This window comes from Phyllopteryx taeniolatus, chromosome 2 (assembly GCF_024500385.1).
Source record: "Phyllopteryx taeniolatus isolate TA_2022b chromosome 2, UOR_Ptae_1.2, whole genome shotgun sequence".
NCBI classification, from domain to species: Eukaryota; Metazoa; Chordata; class Actinopteri; order Syngnathiformes; family Syngnathidae; genus Phyllopteryx; species Phyllopteryx taeniolatus.
The window spans coordinates 36231244-36251068 of NC_084503.1; the positions used below are offsets into that span (position 1 = coordinate 36231244).

The window sequence follows — 19825 nt, forward strand, 5'->3', positions numbered from 1 at the left end:
CTGCCAAAATAATAGGATCCCCTTTTGTGTTGGATCTCATTAGCAGAATATGTGTACCTAATACACGGCATACTCTCCTATGAATAGCTTTACACATAACTAATTATGTAGAATTAAATCTAGGTTCTGGCTTCCGCTCTCTTTTGAAGACTGTTTAGGCTGGTTTATTTCTTTTATGTGAAATGAATGAGTAAAACTCCTCCACCTGGCAAACAGAATTCTGGCAGGTTTGGTATAAGTGAAGTATGGTGCTCATAGAATGTGTGTAATGTTGTGTGTTTCTTACCCTCCTTGACTCTGACGTACTCTCTCCTTTGGTATTCGGCTTCAGCCAGCGCAGCCTTGAAAGCTACACACGGGGAACACACGCACGCGCGCACACACACACACACACACACACAGACAAAGAATACTTTAAATTAGCTGGCAGGAATTTCTATGCATTCATTTAATAATGTACAGATGTTTAGAACAGTTTTTCCCATCCTAGATTAACCTAAGGCACATACAGTATGTTACATAAGAAAAATATCTAATGAATATTTTTACAAAAACTATATCTACTCATCTCAATTTACTAAACTCACAAATTAAAGTTATGTGCCCTCTACCAACTCGTGCAGTGATTCTTAAAGTATGGTACGAGTTCCACTGGAGGTATGTGGGCACCCTCTACTGGTATGCAAAAGAATCACCGCCCAAGTATAGTTCAGTTGTATTTAACTTTTGAGTTCAATACATTTGAATTAAATCTTTAAGAAATCCATCCATCCATTTTCTGAGCCGCTTCTCCTCATTCGGGTCGCGGGCGTGCTGGAGCCTATCCCAGCTGTCATCGGGCAGGAGGCGGGGTACACCCTGAACTGGTTGCCAGCCAATCGCAGGGCACATAGAAACCAACAACCATTCGCACTCACAGTCATGCCTACAGGCAATTTAGAGTCTCCAATTAATGCATGTTTTGGGGATGTGGGAGGAAACTGGAGTGCCCGGAGAAAACCCACGCAGGCACGGGGAGAACATGCAAACTCCACACAGGCGGGGCCGGGGATTGAACCCGGGTCCTCAGAACTGTGAGGCTGACGCTCTAACCAGTCGGCCACCGTGCCGCCATCTTTAAGAAATGTTTGTGTTAAAATATTCAGTTAGATAAAAAAATATATTTTACTTTAACCTGTAATAAATTTTAATTGAATCGTTATTCAAGTACAGTTTTTATACCCTATACTTAAGCACAGTGTTAATGTTCAAACAGCCTAATGTTACAGTGTCTTACAATAATATTAAACATACTTTTTAGGAATTAAAACATTTTGTTGAACACCTAGGCCTTCTATGTTACTTTTTTAATGCTGCTCATTATTGTGGTACTTGGAGCGCTAAGTATTTTTTTAGGTGGTACTTGGTGTAAAAAGTTTGAGAATGACTGATCTAGTGCAAGAGCTTTTGATTAATCTGCTAGTCATTATACATCAATAATATAGATCAGTGGATCTCGAACTTTTAAACCCAAGTACCACCTCAAAAAATACTTTAAAGCTCTACAACAACCAAAATAATAATAAACATTAAAATATAGTAGCGCAGTAGGAACAAGTGTTCATTAAAAACAAGGCAGAGGTTTTAATTCAATTAAAAATATATTGCACATAAAAGTTTAATAAAAATTGCTTGACATTATCGTAAATAACTGATTAAGAACAAATTTATTGCAAGTTAAATACAACTGAATTCTACTTAACGAATATGCTGTGTTGGATTTTTTTTTTTTAAAGAGTTGAAGCCACTGAAACTTTATGCAGTGTTTAAACATTTCATTCAGTGATTTTTTCACATACCACCAGAGGGGGCCCGCGTACCACTGGTACCACACTTGGAATCAATGATATACATAGATGAACAAAGATACATTATTTGTAGTAATAAATAATCATTTTTGGACCAATTCAGAGAAAATGGTAATTTCCCCCGGTACACCCGATGATCTCTCATGACACATTACTGTGCATTGGGAATCACTAGTTTAGAAAACATCCATCCATCCATCCATCCATCCATTTTTAACTCCGCTTATCCTGGTTAGGGTCGCGGGACGCTGGAGCCTATCCCAGCTGACTTCGGGCGAAAGGCGGACTACACCCTGAACTGGTCGCCAGTCAGTCGGAGGGCACATATAGACACGGACAACCATTCGCACCGTCACTGAGTGGGAACTGAACCGACGCTGCCTGCACCAAAGTCAGGCGAGTGTACCACTACAGGTTTATAAAACAATCCAGTTAAAACAAATTATAGTTTATATATATTACATACAACCCCAATTCCAATGAAGTTGGGACGTTGTATTAAACATAAATAAAAACAGAATACAATGCTTTGCAAATCATGTTCAACCTATATTTAATTGAATACATGACAAAGACAAGATATTTAATATTCAAACTGATAAACTTGATCGTTTTTAGCAAATAATCATTAACTTAGAATTTTATGGCTGCAACACGTTCCAAAAAAGCTGGGACAGGTGGCAAAAAAGACTGAGAAAGTTGAGGAATGCTCATCAAACACCTGCTTGGAACATCCCACAGGTGAACAGGCTCATTGGGAACAGGTGGGTGCCATGATTGGCTATAAAAGGAGCTTCCCTGAATTTCTCCGTCATTCACAAGCAAAGATGGGGCGAGGTTCACCTCTTTGTGAACAAGTGCGTGAGAAAATAGTCTAACAGTTTAAGGACAATGTTGCTCAATGTACAATTGCAAGGAATTTAGGGATTTCATCATCTACGCTCCATAATATCATCAAAAGGTTCAGAGAATCTGGAGAAATCACTGCATGTAAGCGGCAAGGCCGAAACCAACATTGAATGCCGTGACCTTCGATCCCTCAGACGGCACTGCATCAAAAACCGACATCATGTGTAAAGGATATCACCACATGGGCTCAGGAACACTTCAGAAAATCAATGTCAGCAAATACAGCTCGGCGCTACATCCGTAAGTGCAACTTGAAACTCTACTATGCAAAGCAAAAGCCATTTATCAACAACAGCCAGAAACGCTGCCGGCTTCTCTGGGCCCGAGCTCATCTAAGATGAACTGATGCAAAGCGGAAAAGTGTTCTGTGGTCGAACGAGTCCACATTTCAAGTTGCTTTTGGAAATTGTGGACGTCGTGTCCTCAGGGCCAAAGAGGAAGAGAACCACCCGGACTGTTATGGACGCAAAGTTCAAAAGCCAGCATCTGTGATGGTATGGGGCTGTCTTAGTGCCAATGGAATGGGTAACTTACACATCTGTGAAGGCACCATTAATGCTGAAAGGTACATGCAGGTTTTGGAGAAACATATGCTGCCATCCAAGCAATGTCTTTTTCATGGACACCCCTGCTTATTTCAGCCAGACAATGCCAAACCACATTCTGCACGTGTTACAACAGCGTGGCTTCGTAGTAAAAGAGTGTGGGTACTAGACTGGCCTGTCTGCAGTCCAGACCTGTCTCCCATTGAAAATGTGTGGCGTATTATGAAGCAAGAATGAGAAAGAATTCCACCTACAAAGCTTCAACCATTAGTGTCTTCAGTTCCCAAACATCTATTGAATGTTGTTAAAAGAAAAGGTGATGTGACACAGTGGTAAACATGATCCTGTCCCAGCTTTTTGGGAACGTGTTGCAGCCATAAAATTCTAAGATAATGATTATTTGCTAAAACCAATCAAGTTTGTCAGTTTGAACATTAAATATCTTGTCTTTGTAGTGTATTCAATTAGATATAGGTCGATCATGATTTGCAAATCATTGTATTCTATTTTTATTTATGTTTAACACAACGTCCCAACTTTATTGTAATTGGGGTTGTATTGTAGTTTAACTCCATCAAAAAATAAATAAATAATAAAGATAGAAATGTATGAACATATATAACTACAATGAATCCCACCAAGGATCCTCCAATTATTTATGACACTGTGTACCATAATTTTTCCAAATAGTGGATTGGACATTTATTCGCTGCACATAATATAATCATCATCATCATCACTGCACAGAAAACTAATTTCCAAAATTTGGTACGAGTCCTCCCTATGATTCATCTGAGAGACTGTTTACATGTCCCTAGAGGTGCTGCTGTTTAAATTAGCAATGGAGTTCAAATGGGCTGAACAGTAAAGTCTTGCTCATCTGTGAACAATAGTGCCTATGAACTGAGGTAATTACAGGTAGGCCTGCTTGACTTTCCTAATGAAAAAGGGCATTATTTATTTGTCTTAAGTGGATGACACCACCCACCAATAAATCAGACGGAAAGAAAGTATTTGAGGAATTATGGTATGTACAGCATAGATATGATATTTACCGCAACTTTTATTGAGCCAGGCAGAGCCGGTTCACCCATGAGGCAAAATAAGCAAATTCTAAGGGTGCCGCGGCCTCAAAGTGACATCACAAAATCGGAACAAAAAAAATTAATAATTGTCATTAAGTAAGCTCACTGTTTCCAAGCCTTTATTGAGTAAAGGCAACTTTAGAAAATATATACTCACATGGAGCGTGACTTATTTTGTTGAATAAATGACAACAGGTTTATTGTGGCTTCTGCCAGCTAATATCATCATCAAATCATTGTTCTGCCTTTTACTATAGGCTTAGATAGAAGAAAGATATATTTGTAAACAATAAATGGTCATTTTCGGACCAATTAAGTGCACTTGGATAATTTCCAGCAGCAGCCCTGGTTGAGAATCACTGTCATAAGACTAACAAACATATACATCAACAAAAAAACATTGCTCATGGTTAATTCTTTTGCGCACATTCACATAGGAGGGTTCTCAAACTACACTATTGTCTTCAACTGCATCTCGTGAGTCGGCAGGCTCCTCTTACCATCTCCAATGAGAACCAGCGAGCTCTGTGCTTTGCCGCCTCCATCTGTAATCTGACAGGTGTATGTCCCTTCATTCTCTTCAGTAAAGTGGTCCATGATCAACTCAATGACGCCTGTAGACACGTCATGGCCCATCTTGATGGACTGCAAAGAGGCAATTTTTTGGGCAGGGTGATTGAAAGAAGAAAACTGCTTTATGATACAGTTAGCCAAATAATGTAATACTCTTCTGAAATTTTTTGTGACTATAGCCCTCAGAGATCTTTGTTATTTTGCTTCCATACAAAATGCAGCTAACAGAATCATCCTTATACTGCATTGCTCAGAGCCTATTTCTTTCATACTTTTGCTCCATCTTTTTAAAAAATATTTTCATAAACTAAACTGCATCTTACATCAGCTCCAGACAGTTCCTTGTCGTTAACAAAGAATTTGTAGTTGGCGTTAGGGGAAATCTCTTCCGCCTGCAGCCAGAACCTCATTCTGCCTCTCTCCAAAATTTTATAGGCCAACTCTGACTTCAGTGGGATGACTAGAAAAAAAAGGGACAACATTCAAAAGAGGTTACAAAATAAAAAGAAGCTTCACTTCATTCTTTCTTTGGCACTTGGGCCCGAGGACAGTGTCGCTCAGCAGTCATAGGAGAGTAGGGGAGGGGAGTCAGATGAGGTGCAGCAGTGAATAGTGGTTAGGCAGGTGATGCAAAAACAGGTAAGGGGATCCAACAAGAGAATTGTTTCAGAATTAAGACACCAAAGTAGAGAAGGGGTAGAGGACAGGTAAAAAGCAAAGGATGAATGACTGAGACGGATTAAAGACATTAAAGGAGTCTGCCAAAGGTACCTACTTGGGTGCCTGACGTCATAGCTGAGTCCCACCAGCTTTTTCATCTCTGAAACACAAATACTTTACTTTTATATCTTGCTGTGGTCTAAAACTTTTAAAATATACAGTAATCTATCAATATAATTCTATAACTAAAGGCTTCGGTGAGCATTCATACAAAAAGTGTCACACCTGTTTACTGCTTTGTGGGGATTTTTGTTGTACATTTAGAAAGGCATAAATATAAATCTTGGAAAAATGTTCCCTTGTTGCAAAATATCTATCTGTGATGTTGTCAGCAGGCGGCACGGTGGCCGACTGGTTAGAGCGTCAGCATCACAGTTCTGAGGACCCGGGTTCAATCCCGGGCCCCACCTGTGTGGAGTTTGCATGTTCTCCCCGTGCCTGCGTGGGTTTTCTCCGGGCACTCCGGTTTCCTCCCACATCCCAAAAACATGCATGAATTGGAGACTCTAAATTGCCCGTAGGTGTGAATGTTAGTGTGACTGGTTGTTTGTTTGTATGTGCCCTGCGATTGGCTGGCAACCAGTTCAGGGTGTACCCCGCCTCCTGCCCGATGATAGCTGGGATAGGCTCCAGCACGCCCGCGACCCTAGTGAGGAGAAGCGGCTCAGAAAATGGATGGATGGATGTTGTCAGCAGTTGTTATGCCCATTGTTCTCTCGTGTCTCCCCTGGCTGCTCAACCTCTCTCTTCAGGGTTTCTCTCTCTATCCCGCTACTCTGTCTCTCCATCTCAAACCAGCCGGCCAAGGCAGACGGTCGCCCCACAGACCCTGAGTTCTGTTCAAAGTTTCTTCCTTCGAGGGAAATTTTTTCTTGCGTCTGTCATCAACTGCTTGTTCATGTGGTGTTCAGTTGTTGTTTTTCATGTACAGATGTAATGTATGAGGAGTGTGGTTCTTGACTTGTTCAATGTGTAAAGTGAATTCTGTAAATTCTGTTGTGTAGTGGCAGCCCCAGGGAAACTGAATTCTAACAAAATACATTAAAAATCAGTATGGCAGAATATGAATGATCTCGTGTAAAAGTGCAATGTAATGTAATTAATGAAAATTATTACATTTAACATCTGAGATGAATAAATTGGGGAGTTGAGGAAGCTAGAACTACCTTGCTTTGTATGAGGTTTGACAAACTGACAACACAATAATGAAAGAATACAATAAAGAAGATAAAGCGTACCGTCAGGGTCGATGGAAAAGCTGGAAGAAACTCCGTCTGTGTTGGTGACAGAGACAGAGAAGGTCCCGAAGTATTCTTTATCTGCATTCTTAAAGATCAGCTGGGTTCTGTGAAGCATTGCATTAGAAAGAAACAAACAGATAAAGAGTAACAGATGAGTCACATTAAAAGGTTTCAAAGTATGTGTGCGTAATCTTACTTGTTGCCTTCGGTCTTAATCTCAACTCCTTTGGAGAAATCTGTGATTTCTTCATAATCTTTCTTCCAGACGAACTGAGAGCCTGCATTCATTTGGCACGACTCGAATGTGAAAACAATGTCACCCGTCTTCTTATCCACACAGCAGGATACCTCCTGGGAGCCTACATTACACACAAAGAAAACATTGCTATCATTGGGAATAGTTTGACTGGACTGTCCTCATCTGGCTGGAGCATGTTTTCGCTTTAGTGGGGTTTTGCTTTGAATTTATTCTACTTTTTTCCCCCTGAAATGTAAGAAAATCTAAACAAAGTGGACTGTAGGATGTTTCGACTTTACCTGGCACAGCCTTGGCAGTGACAGGGTCAGAGGTCATTGAGGCCATGCCTACACCTGAATCATTGACAGCACGCACCCTGAGGTCATAGGTGCAGCCCACTTCCAGACCTGTCACCTAGGAGACAAAAAAGTGTTGCTGAAAGGTGACAGAAAAGGTTCAAGGGATGGCTTTTTTGTTGTTTTTGTAGATTTAAACACATTTACAGCAACTTTATCATAATAGGTACATAATTAGGCTTATGCATGCCTTTAAAATACAGTACTGGAATTAATAGATTCCTCAGTTCTGGCAGCTATTCAGTAAGAGGCAAATAAAATAAAAATCTCAAACCCAACACGTAATTTCCAACTTTGTGCACTAGATGCCAGTGTCACACAGGTAAATATTCATTATTGTACATCAATAGAAAACAATAATACACATATGCATGTATCAAGATTGGAATATAAGCAACCAGGACATTTCATTACAAACATTAACATCAAGTTAGTTTAAAGTTTTAGATGAAAAATATCCATAATAGAGTGAAAATAACTCACAAAACGGTCCATTACATACATTTCTATTAATTCTTCAATAAGTGCCAAAAAGCAAGAATATAAAGCACATTTCAAGGTATCCTCACCTTAAGGAAGCATTGATTGGTGGGTGTCTCGTTGGCTGTAGTCCATTCATTAGTGCCTTTCTCAGCATACTCCACATAATAACCAGTAATGGCTCCCGAACCGATATAGACTGGCTTTTGCCACTCAAGCACCACAGAATCATCTCTCACCTCACAGAATGTCAGATCATAAGCCGGGCCTGTATGCAAAGCACACAGAATCAACATTTAAACAAACAAACAAACAAAAAATCATCTTTATGTGCTTATTCCCCTCTTCATTTCAAATGTAGAAAGACAGTAGTGTTAATTAACCTGGCTCAGGCATAGTCCAGGCCTCACAAGTGTAGTCGGCTGAGTGTTTGGATACCGGTCCCAGGCCAATAAGATTGGCCGCGTACACTTGGAACTGATAATTTGCTCCTTCTGTCAAACTCTCCACCTGTCAGTGAACACAGTGCCATTGTCACTATAGTCAAAGATTTATTACCCTATAAAATGGGAAAGCCTCTCTCAATCCTCAAACAAATTATACCCCTCCAAGTTACTTCAATTGCGCATGCAAATGAACAGTTACTTGCTATTAGTAGAGAAAAGTTTTTTGACTCATCTGGTTCTACACAGACATTACCTTGAAAAGTCTTTCAGCGATTGGTGGGATATTGATCTCCCTCCACATGCTTGTTCCACTACGTCTCTTATCAACATAATATTCCTTAATTGGTGTCCCTCCACAGTGAAGGGGCTTTTTCCAGTTCAGGACCATCGAATGTCCGTCGCAGTTGACCAAAGCAATCTTGTAAGGAGCAGAAGGTGTGGCTAGAAAGAAGATTTAATAATGAATGCTAAAATTTCAAGCAATGACAGTTCAAACAGCATGCGTCAGAATCAAAAAGAGAAGGATTAACTGTGCTGCAGTTGCAAAACGAGGAAATACTAACTGAGGGCAGCCTTGACTGTTAGAGGTGCAGACTCCTGAGATTCCTCACTGAGGCCAATCTCGTTGATAGCCTGGACACGGAACACATAGCTTTCTCCTGTTGTAAGACCGCTAACCACAAACCTGTAACGAGAGCATCGCCTCGGTTTCTAGCTATTCATTCACCACCGATCCCATTGACTCGAATCAAAATGACACAACTGTGAGCAATGCCGTATCTGCCTGAGATATTTACTGGAAACATACTTAGTGCTTTTGTGCGGCTTGTGGTTGGCTGAGGTCCAGTCGTTGGACCCTTTCACACACTGGTCGATGTAATAGCCAATCAGATTGTTGGGTTCTTTCGGAGGAGACCACTGAATGAGGACAGAAGTGTCAGTTTCCCGAGTTGCGATCACCTGGCCGGGCGCTGAAGGAACACCTGAAGCCGAAGAATGAAGCAAGAGCATTAAAGACGTCGTCACAACAATTGCAATAGATACTGACTGAAAGACTAGACAGTTAATGATGTATACAATCTCAGACCTTTAAGTTCTTGGGTTTCAATAGGTCGACTTGGTTCTGATGGCTCACTGGTTCCGTACATGTTTGCAGAAAGGACTCTGAATTTGTACTGTTTACCCTCTGACAGGTCAAAGACAGCATAGCGAGGGGAGCGAATCGGGACCTGAGTGTTAACACGCTGCCACGCATCGCTGTCGTACATGCTCTGCAGAGAAAGAGACATAGCACTTATGTACTTATGTATTTCTCATGTATAATGCTCAATTTTTTCCCCCAAAAAAATTGTCAAAAGTCAATAGTGCGCATTATACATAGTTATAGGAGCAAAGGGAATATTGTTTTATTTTTTGTTTTGTTTTGTTTTTAAATATGACTGATGACTCAACAACAACCATCATTCAACTTTCGGCGTGCGTATTATACATTGGTGAGCATTATACACGAGAAATTGCGGTATTATAGAATTGTTTTATGTCAATGCAATAATCATATTGTTCTTTAGGAGTATCTCACACTAGACAGCCAAAGTAGCAGAGGTCAATGGTCAGATAAGTTTATTGTCAAAAGAGACAAGTTATTGTCTTACCTTTTCTATATAATACCACATGGGAGCCTTGCTGGCTTTGGCCGGAGATTTCCAGCTTACAACGATGTAAGTCCTGTCAGTTTCTGATGCATAAATCCCAGATGGAGAACCTGGAGGTTTTCCTTCAGCTGTACACAACCACATACAGTATGTAAGTGCACAAAAATACGTTAAAAAATCACTACCAATAGCACTACCGGCAATAAAAAGAAAACGTTAAACACACCTTCAACTTCATCGTGGTAAGAGACGACATCCAGCCTTCCTCCAAGTTTTTTAGCTACATGAATAGGAAAACACATGATCATTATTTCAGCGTTTACAAATTTATGTTGAACTTTTTCTTATTTTTTTCACTCTATAGTTGTATATATATATATATATATATATATATATATATATATATATAATTTATTTATTTATTTATTTATTTATTTATTTTTAAATCATGAAATGATACTCTGAACTGAGTATTCCAGTGCAACCCACTGTGCAGCCTCTCAAACTCAGTCGGGTCCAGAGCAGCGACGGGCTCAGACATGCGGGAAGGTTTGCTGATTCCTTTGGCGTTGACAGCTCGGACTCTGAAGCAGTAGGAGTGTCCTTCAAACAGGCCTGCCACTGGGTATTTACAGATCTTAATTGGCTGATCATTGCATTGGTTCCAGTTTTCTGTTCCAACCTCACTCCTGAAAAGTAAAGTAAAAAAGAAAAATAGAATAACAATGAAACAGAACGAGAGAGGAATTCAGACGGGGGCGTATTGTTAAACGGTTGACAGGGGACATGAAAGCTATTTGAAAAATACACTATAATTAAGTTTTACAAATATGCATACGGAGACGCATCCCCTTTGAGAAAGTGCAATATGTAATACAAACATATATACATTGTGCAGTATTATTATTTATATGAGAAGCACAAAATATTAGAAAAAGCTCTTGTTAGCTTTGTGTGTGGTATTTAAGGATAACTCCTACTTGTCCACAAAGTATCCCAGGATTGGACCCTCTGTCGTAGTATTGGGAGGCTTCCATGACACAATGACGTAGTCTCTGTTGGCATCATGGATCTTGATGTCCATTGGAGCACCAGGTGCACCAGCGACTGGGGGAGGACCATCTTCACAGCAAGTGACAAGGTGAATTTGATTTAGTTATTATTTGTATGTAAAGTGTACTGATAACAGTCACAGAAAAACAGGGAATCAAATGTTCAACTCTTTGGACAAGATTTTGTTCTTGTTCATCCCAATGGTGTTTGGTAGGGTTAAAGGTCACGGCTCTGAGGCTTTTCCACAACAAAAGCATCCAAGCATGCCTTTTTGGACCTTGTTTTGTGCACTCAGAAACGAAAAAGGAATTTGACACCCGCTTCCCAAAAAGTTGGAAGCATCAAATTATCCTAAGTGTTTGCAGACCAATATTGATAGAAAAGTCGACCATTCCTCACCCGCAACAGAGACAAATGCACTATGTGCTGCCGTGCCTCCTTTTGTGACCAGGCGCAGTGTGTACAAGCCTTCATCTTCCTTGTAGAGGTTAGGGAGCGTCAAGGTGCTAACTCCTCTGCCCGTTTCAATCTTTGCCCATTTAGAATCAAACAAACGAGTGTCTGGAAATGAGACACACGGAAAGAAATGTAATCGAGTACAGCAACGAACACATAAAAAGACAAACACAAAGAGAATAACAGTAAATATTAACCAATTACCATCTCTGTACCACTGTGCCTCGGGTTGCAGGTTAGCCAGGTTGGGTTCAAGGTTCATAGTGGCAGTCAGAGTGGCCGAATCACCTTCGGAAGCAAACACTGGGCCGAACTTTTCCAGAAAGGTAATGTGGATTTTCGTGAAATGGATCTTCGGAAGCATGGAAACTGACAAAAAAATGTAAAAAAAAACCAAACAAACATAAGATGCCAAGAAGCCAGGAAATCTGTTGCAAATGGCATAAACATTTAACTATTATAAATCAGGGTTACACACAAAATTTTTCAGCTCATCACCCAAATTACACATTTGGTTCCTCCGTGTGACCCAAACATACAAAAATAGATCATCCGCTGCCATAACGTCCTATGAGTTAATGGTGACACATACCACTGTAAGGGATCCATCCATATGGACAAAACTCCTCCTTCTTGTACCCTACAAGTTAAAAAAAACAAAATTATTATTTTTTTTTTCCTCATCCAAGTACTTGTGAACTAGTAATTACGAGCAATGTATAACAAGGTAGTTTGTGAAATATATCTAGAAAGCATGAACAACAAATGAAACAAATAAGAGACTAAATAAATAAAGTTAATGGTAAGGCTATCTTAAATCCAATACCTTGACTATCAATGAATTCACATTTTAAAATGAATGAGTCATAACTAGACAAATGGAATATCGGACTGATAAAAATCAGGTAGGTCTAAATGTTTATCATATCATGTATATGGACTTACTCTTCACAATTATGGAAGCCTGACTAGTTGCTTGTCCGTGGATGTTACCAGCCACAACTGTGTACTGAGCTGTATCATCAGTAGAACATCTGCAAAAATCAATAAACCATGTGACAATCATCATTAGAGACTTTGATGAAAATATCCAAAGAGTTTATAATTAAAATGAATTGGAACTTTAACTTGACGTAAGCAGGTTAAGTGCATGCTGACATTCACCCCTCACTGCCATTTTCGTATTACACGCTATCATCAATCAGAATTCCAACCCAGGCAGGAAGTTTTGACCTGTACATTCTTGCCAAGATTACTGACATCATTGGTTTAGGATGATGGAGCTGCAGCATAGAGCTAAAAAATAAAATGTACAAAAGTATGATACAGTAATTCTGGATACTGTAAGTGTGTCCATGTTAAATCGTGTGCTCCCACTCCACTGTGACAGTAGACTTGGCAGGTGCGAGTATTATCATTTAGGGGTTTATAGTAGCACTGGCATGTTGGGGCTCTGCAGGTTCCTTCTCTCCTTTAATTTATACCTGGAAGTTGCAAATCAGGAAGAGTTGCAGGTATTGCAGCTCTTGAATAAATACACATGACAGTTATTGTGTCCATTCTTCAATATTTTATGGTTTAAAATGATCAGTCAACCCGACAATATCAACTCATTCCTGCTTTTACTGCTCATAGGAGGCGAAATATTTTCTTACAAGGCGGTTTCAGCAAGGCGTCGTTGATCTGTTCAAACTGTGTGTTTGTAATAGAGAGAAGGATCTAAAGGTGATTGGATCCAAGGAGAGAGAGAATCTTGGAGTATCACGTAACGCTGAGGTCAGCACTTGAACAGCTGAGCTTCCCAAGAGGGGAGGGAGAAAATATGTGCCATGATGCTCCTAACACACGACATTATTGTACTGTCAGAGGAACTCTCCAGTTACTTGGCGAGCAGAGCATTGACGACCTCACCACTGAGGTCTTTAGAACCACTGATTGTTTCGCAAGTGTTTTTAAAATTAGAATAAATGAAAACCAGCTTGATTCTTCTGGAATTGGACTTAATGGTCAACTGAATTCAATAAATACCATAATTTCTCATGTATAATACTCATATTTAAAATAAAATAAAATCGAGACTGCATTAATGAAAAGGATAATGAAAATGTTTGTCACATTGTATAGATGTACAGTATACTAGTACCTAGGGGTTGTGAAAAAGGTGTACTTTCATTCCAATATAATATGTAATGTCTTATGTTACAAACTTCTATATAATACAGTAAATTTTCACTGCTCACCCGAGAATCACGACATCTCCACTGGTGCCACCAAAGCATATCGTATCTGTTGCTACAGCGTCTGTTTGACGGCACTGGGTTTATTTCTTGTACCGCCACTTCACAGAGCACATCTCCAAAGTTCAAAAATATCAAGTGAAACAACACGTTGTACAGAAGTCAACCGGAAGTCCGGCACACCAAAAACTTTCACGTGGAACACATTAATCAGCCTTGCGTTCTGGAGGGGAATTATGTCAACCCACCACCACAGTACTTTTATCCCAATATATGTAATGTCTGTTACAGATTTATACATCCAGCAAATGTTCGCTGTTCACCGATAATCATGACATCATCGCAGGCACCACCATATTGATAACTGTAAACGGTCCGGAATGTAGCAGAGCGCCCTTAGAGTGCACTTCTCAATGCACTTCATATCATATCTGCAGATTTATTTCTTGTACTGACACTTCATGGAGCACATATCCCAAGTTCAACAATGTTGAGAAAAAAGCCGAGTTCGTCTGCTGCTTTTAAGAAGAAAGTGATCCCTGTTGCCGTCAGAAGGGAACTGTTAAGCAGCTCGGCAATACGACATAAACAAAGCTAATGTGATATTATTGAGGAAAGCCAAAGCTCCTACCCGGTAAGACGGCACTATTTTCAACAGTACTATTTAAAATGTTATACTTACCGTATCACTGCACACTAATTTGAGTTGATAGAAACCCCCCTCAAAAATGGATGGTGCGTATTATAGATAGGTAGAATGGAATTCCTGATTTTGAGTGTCAATTTTGGGGGTGCATATTGTACATGAGAAACAATGGCAAGAGGTGTGTCCCAGAAGTTTTCAGGTGTTCGTATGAGTTCTACTAAACCCAGAAAACTCCTACCAGTTCATCAAAGCGAGTGATCACATGGTCCTTATTCAATGTACCTTGGAATCTCCAGAGAGTGGACTCCTCCTTTTGCTTCAACAAGATACTTTCCAGAAGTCATGTCCAAGATCATACCATCTTTATACCTAAGTCAAAAGAATAGTATAACAGAACTGAAATGTTAACCTTATTGGATATTGGATAAGGACGTCGGTTTTAATGTGTTTTTTACTCACCATTTCACAATAGGCAGAGGGTAGCCTTCCACAGTGCAAAATAGTTTGATTGGAGTATTTTCAAATACAGTGTGAGACCTGAGTCTGACCAGGAAGGATGGGCCCCTGATCATTGGCTCTTCTCGCACGTACTTGTGTGGCATCTTCATATTCAACTAATTGGAAAATCAAGTATGCCCATAAATACTGAACGCACCATGCTTTTTACTCACACATTTCTCTTTATCTTGTTGATGTATTGTGTTTTTTTTTTAAATCAGTTTGAAAACAAGAAATGAGATCATTCTTACCACTTCCTGGATGTGGGTTCGTGTTTTATAATCATATCTGTCCACAGTCTCCTCAGAGCTAAATAACAAACAAAGTGAAATCACTTCAGAACAGATTTACCGTTTACCATTTGCACTAATAGATTGGTGCTTTTAGTTGTGTCATTTCCAAAACGTTGGAACGAGTCAAATATCCTACTAAAATATGTATTTTTAAAATATTTTGTTGTTAGACACTTCATATTAAAATATTGACAGAATACAAATTTTAGAAGAAACAATGACACTTCAAGTCGAACGTTTACTTTGATATTGTTCCAATCCAGTAAGGTAAGGTTGTCAATATATCCAGAGTAGCACACCTCCAACCCCTCAACAAGGCAAGAAAAGAAGAACTTTTTGGGAGGGGAGTTTCTAGCCAAAGTTGTTATTGGAGTTTAAACTATTTTTTTTTTTAAAAAGCTTAAGATGTGGCAGATGTGGACTGAATGTAACTCAGCGCTCCTGCTTATACGTGCTTGCTTTAAAGAAAAACAACGATACATAACATAGCTAAACCCCAGTTTTGCAAGCCAAAAGTGGGAAGCTGTGTTTGTCATGCAATGTGTTGTCTAGACTGCTTTTACGCCCTTCAGCAGAAATCATTTCACTTCTCAAATAGAGAAGAGACAACAGGACGGTCTCTGGAATTCAGATGTAAACAAGCAACAACAGTCAGATATGTTGTCATATGGAATCTGCGTGTGTTGACACAGATGGCGATGTGAGATACTGACAGGATCAGAATTTGAACACTAAAGAGTTGATACACATCTTATAATGCATATGGATAACTTGGAATTCACACACAAACATAAATCTTTTATGCACATTATATTAGTGGACTCCACTATATTATTATTTGTCTGTGATCAGAAATGTATAAAAAAAATATAACGGGAGTGGTGGAGCATGGTCCAAGGAAGAAGATTTGTATTTTTTTTTTTTATCCATGTTTGTTAACTTCGTGAGAAGCTTTTTCTTTTTATTTCGTTGGCATTTACCATACATATTCAGTAAATAATGGCTATACGATACCCAATGTCGGTTTGAAAGATGTTGTTGTTGTTTGGGGACTAAAGTGAGTGGTCTTGTGTTTAGAATGTTTGAGACTTTCAATTTTACGTAAGGCTTCAACAAACATCGTGAGTTAGACGTACCACATGAGCGAGTCCGTAAAAAAAAGAAAGAATTAAAAGTAAGAAAACTAGCTCTTGTGTGACCTGCCTGCTACCACAGCAGAATTTACAAAAAAATATATAATTCTGCTTTGAGCACTGACATGATGCATAAGAGTTTTTTTTATTTTTTTTTAAAAGAGGCAGAAAAGTGATTACCAGGGGAGGAAATGCTTTTTTTAAGGAGGTAAGTCAAGTGAATTGCAACAAATAACAAACACAAGACACTAAACAGAGATTCTAGGCACAGCAAATTAAAGTGGCAGAAAATGTCACTTGTATTCTTTGTGTGAAAAGATATAACTGAGTTTGGGCAGCCAAGAGTTAGCGTGTGGGAATCAAACAGCTGAAAGCAGTGCTTGATCTCCTTTTCTTCTTAATGCAGGCTGTCAGAACGGACACAACCATTCTCTCCAAAGCAGCGAGTTTTTAAGAACAGGGTAGGCCAGAGTGTTTAGACTGCCGTCCAAACATGAGGCAGGATCCTCAGAGAACTTGTGTTACTTGTCACACCCAATCACAGCCAGTTTTATTAAATCTAAGCTTTACGTATCCTTGGAAACCCCTGTTAAAGTGAATTAGTCTAGTCTTAAAGTTTGTCTTATATTAGGGTCACTATTTTAAGATATTATGAACGGCAAATGTTGCAGTTATGGCTGCGTTTGCAGGCAAAGCTTACAACTGTTAATGCAAAATTATTAGTAAGAACGCTATCAGCATCATTAGAACGATTATCACACTGCGCTTCAGTTAGAATCAACATTACAACCAGGACCGATCCTGTACCTGCTGTATTCTTTAACCACATACTGGCTCTGTTTATGGTGGTAAGCATGGTTGTAACTCCCTCGCTTGATCAACCCCGACATGATGACAGTGCCGATAAGGACCTGTTGGACCAGCAACACACACACTTATACTTACAAGAACACATGTCAGACCACTGCCTGAAAGAAGACACAGCACAGTGATAACAACACACACAAACATACAAACTGATAACGATAGAGGACTGTGTAAGATACTTTGGACGTAACCTTTGACAATCTGATGGTAACAAAAGTTCACTAACGATACGACTGTCAAATTTGAGGGGGTAAAAATGTGCAATATAAACTCACAGTCCAATGGTGTAGAACAGTAGAATCTCATTCCGAGAAGTAACGCTAATATTTCACCCCTTTATGTGGTGAACAAAATATCAGAGACCCTTCTCGGTATGACGCGGTGCAACTACTGGGTATTTTTAGATTGTGCAGGTGTACCTAAAGAAGTGTCCAGTATTGCGTTGGCACCCTCTCCAAAATGGAATTTCGACACGTGGCCACACGCATTCAGACAGATGGAAATATTACATTCTCATTGGCAGCCTTACAATGACAAGGTGACACCGTGAAGACATAAAGACACACACGTGCTCACACGAATAAACAAAGATGAGAGAGTAGTTTTCTAAGTAGGGATCAGTGGTGGACATACAGTAAACAGCATAACATTTCCCAACACTAAATTCAGGCAGCTATAGCACTATTACACTCACTAATCATTTACAGACTTTAAATATCAATATTTTCCATGAATTAAAATGATGATTTCATCACTGAGGGCTATGAGTTTAATGTGCATTAATCTTACGCCATAATTAACACGCTGACAATGCAATATACAGCAACAGATTTGTGTAAGCTACATATCATGCTGACACTTGGACTGATTCTGCCTCTCGAACCTCTTCAAAATGATTAAGGACATGTAACTCTCCTATTTGCACATCTCTGCAACATCTGCCCCAGCTTGGAGATACCATTCGCTCACCCATGTTTAAGGGAACGTCTAGCGCCGCCCAAACCTGTCAATCAAGTATGCAGGTCAAACTGAAAAATGATATCATTAACCCTTGACCTCTAAATCCGAGCCCTACAGTCCCCTGAGCAATGATATGATCGGAGTGCAAAAATGATAGTACTGATGTCAAAAGTCAATCCAGTCCAGTGGAACTGACGATTACTTTATTTTATATGCCTCGTTTATTCACTTACACATCCAGTATAGGATAAAACAACAAACATGACTGTAGGTGCATTCAAATTGAAATGAACTGAAAGCAAGATGGTCATGTCAGTGGGTCACCTCTGGCCGGCACTGTAAAAAGTACAACTGCCCGACGGCACCTGAACCTCGCACTCTGTAACAGTAAACCTCTGCAATGCTCAACTACAACTGTACAAACATGGGACATTCTTACACTGGATGAAACAACATGCATGCAATGTTTAAGAGGCCTTAACAAAGTCACCTGACGTTCACATTATCTGTAAGAGCTGAAACAAAAATTCGGACACGATCGCAAAAGGCCAGAAAGACTCTAGGATGTTGCTATGGCCGACATGCAAACAACTGCCCACTTCATCTATATATCTTATTTTATTGGACAGCAAACACAGTTTAAGACATATCGCGACACCTCTTTTATACTGTGAATCATACATCACCTTTATTTTGTCCTATCTCTGCGTACAATTGTTAAACTTCTTTTTTTGTGTGTGTGCCCTCAAATGGTCCCTACTGATACATCTGCCTGTTGCCACCTGCTCCCGTCCAATTAGGAAGACAAGTCGATTAGAATTCCAAACACGCCAAGGACATGAGAGGATTATAATATTTTGACGAAGCTTTGCTCACCCCTTGAGATTTCCCTTGCAGCGACTTCGGTTGTCAGCCTAAATCCACGGGGGGAGCCTAAATCCAGTACCGGGCCAACTAAACCGCCGATGTCTCCAATGGACCCCCACCTACCCCTCCCTGAGGCCTTAAAAGGAGAGAGAGGTGACTATATATAACCGGGATCCTTCAAGACTCAGGGCTACTATAACCAGTCATCTATTTGATCATCACAGTTTGTTAGCATTTGTGGCATGTAAGTTTAACACCCAGGGATAAAGGATTGATGAAATCTTGGATCTATGAAAGCTGGTCTGGACACTGTCAAGAATCTGAGAAACATTTCAAGAGATACTCAATGCAATATTATTTTTCGAAGAGGCAGGAGAGAAAAAAAAAAAAAACACCTGCCATGCTACATTTTGGATTGGATTTTACAGGTTACTGGACTACTTAGGGGGTAATAGGGCCACAATTTAAAGAAAGGAAAAAATACTGTAATTGAATTGCATTTTTTTAAAAGGGTTAAAGTTCAGAGAATAAAGTTGGAATATTACAAGAAAAAAAGTCATGTTTACAAGAAAAAAAAACTTTTTTTTTTTTCAAATAAAGCCAGGTAATATCAAAATAGGAAAGACAACCTTTGGTTAGATGATTAAACCAAGTCATTAAAAGATGCCATTTCAGTCAACGTAAAAACAAACATTTGGACAATCACATACTTATGATAGTTTT

General features: G+C 39.5%; 1 protein-coding gene across 2 annotated transcripts in view; it reads right to left on the minus strand.

Moving 5' to 3' along the window:
* The window catches only part of myom2b (myomesin 2b), a 33557-nt gene that overhangs the window by 11683 nt on the left and 2049 nt on the right, over window positions 1–19825 (minus strand). Inside the window, exons 1-26 of one of the 2 annotated variants that reach the window (XM_061765993.1) lie at window positions 19112–19226; window positions 17216–17319; window positions 15234–15291; window positions 14944–15098; window positions 14767–14853; window positions 12547–12635; window positions 12194–12241; window positions 11806–11970; window positions 11545–11706; window positions 11073–11214; window positions 10582–10781; window positions 10319–10372; window positions 10093–10220; window positions 9528–9711; window positions 9249–9423; window positions 9004–9125; window positions 8694–8881; window positions 8378–8504; window positions 8084–8262; window positions 7458–7572; window positions 7117–7279; window positions 6918–7024; window positions 5735–5779; window positions 5283–5419; window positions 4887–5031; window positions 287–349 (exon numbers count right to left, since the gene is read on the minus strand). In XM_061765993.1, the coding sequence (XP_061621977.1) occupies window positions 287–349; window positions 4887–5031; window positions 5283–5419; window positions 5735–5779; window positions 6918–7024; window positions 7117–7279; window positions 7458–7572; window positions 8084–8262; window positions 8378–8504; window positions 8694–8881; window positions 9004–9125; window positions 9249–9423; window positions 9528–9711; window positions 10093–10220; window positions 10319–10372; window positions 10582–10781; window positions 11073–11214; window positions 11545–11706; window positions 11806–11970; window positions 12194–12241; window positions 12547–12635; window positions 14767–14853; window positions 14944–15098; window positions 15234–15291; window positions 17216–17298 (3121 nt within the window). In that variant the 5' untranslated portion in view covers window positions 17299–17319; window positions 19112–19226. Of the gene's footprint in view, window positions 1–286; window positions 350–4886; window positions 5032–5282; window positions 5420–5734; window positions 5780–6917; window positions 7025–7116; window positions 7280–7457; window positions 7573–8083; window positions 8263–8377; window positions 8505–8693; window positions 8882–9003; window positions 9126–9248; window positions 9424–9527; window positions 9712–10092; window positions 10221–10318; window positions 10373–10581; window positions 10782–11072; window positions 11215–11544; window positions 11707–11805; window positions 11971–12193; window positions 12242–12546; window positions 12636–14766; window positions 14854–14943; window positions 15099–15233; window positions 15292–17215; window positions 17320–19111; window positions 19227–19825 lie in introns of those variants that run through there. The other variant, XM_061765992.1, reaches the window with a different exon arrangement.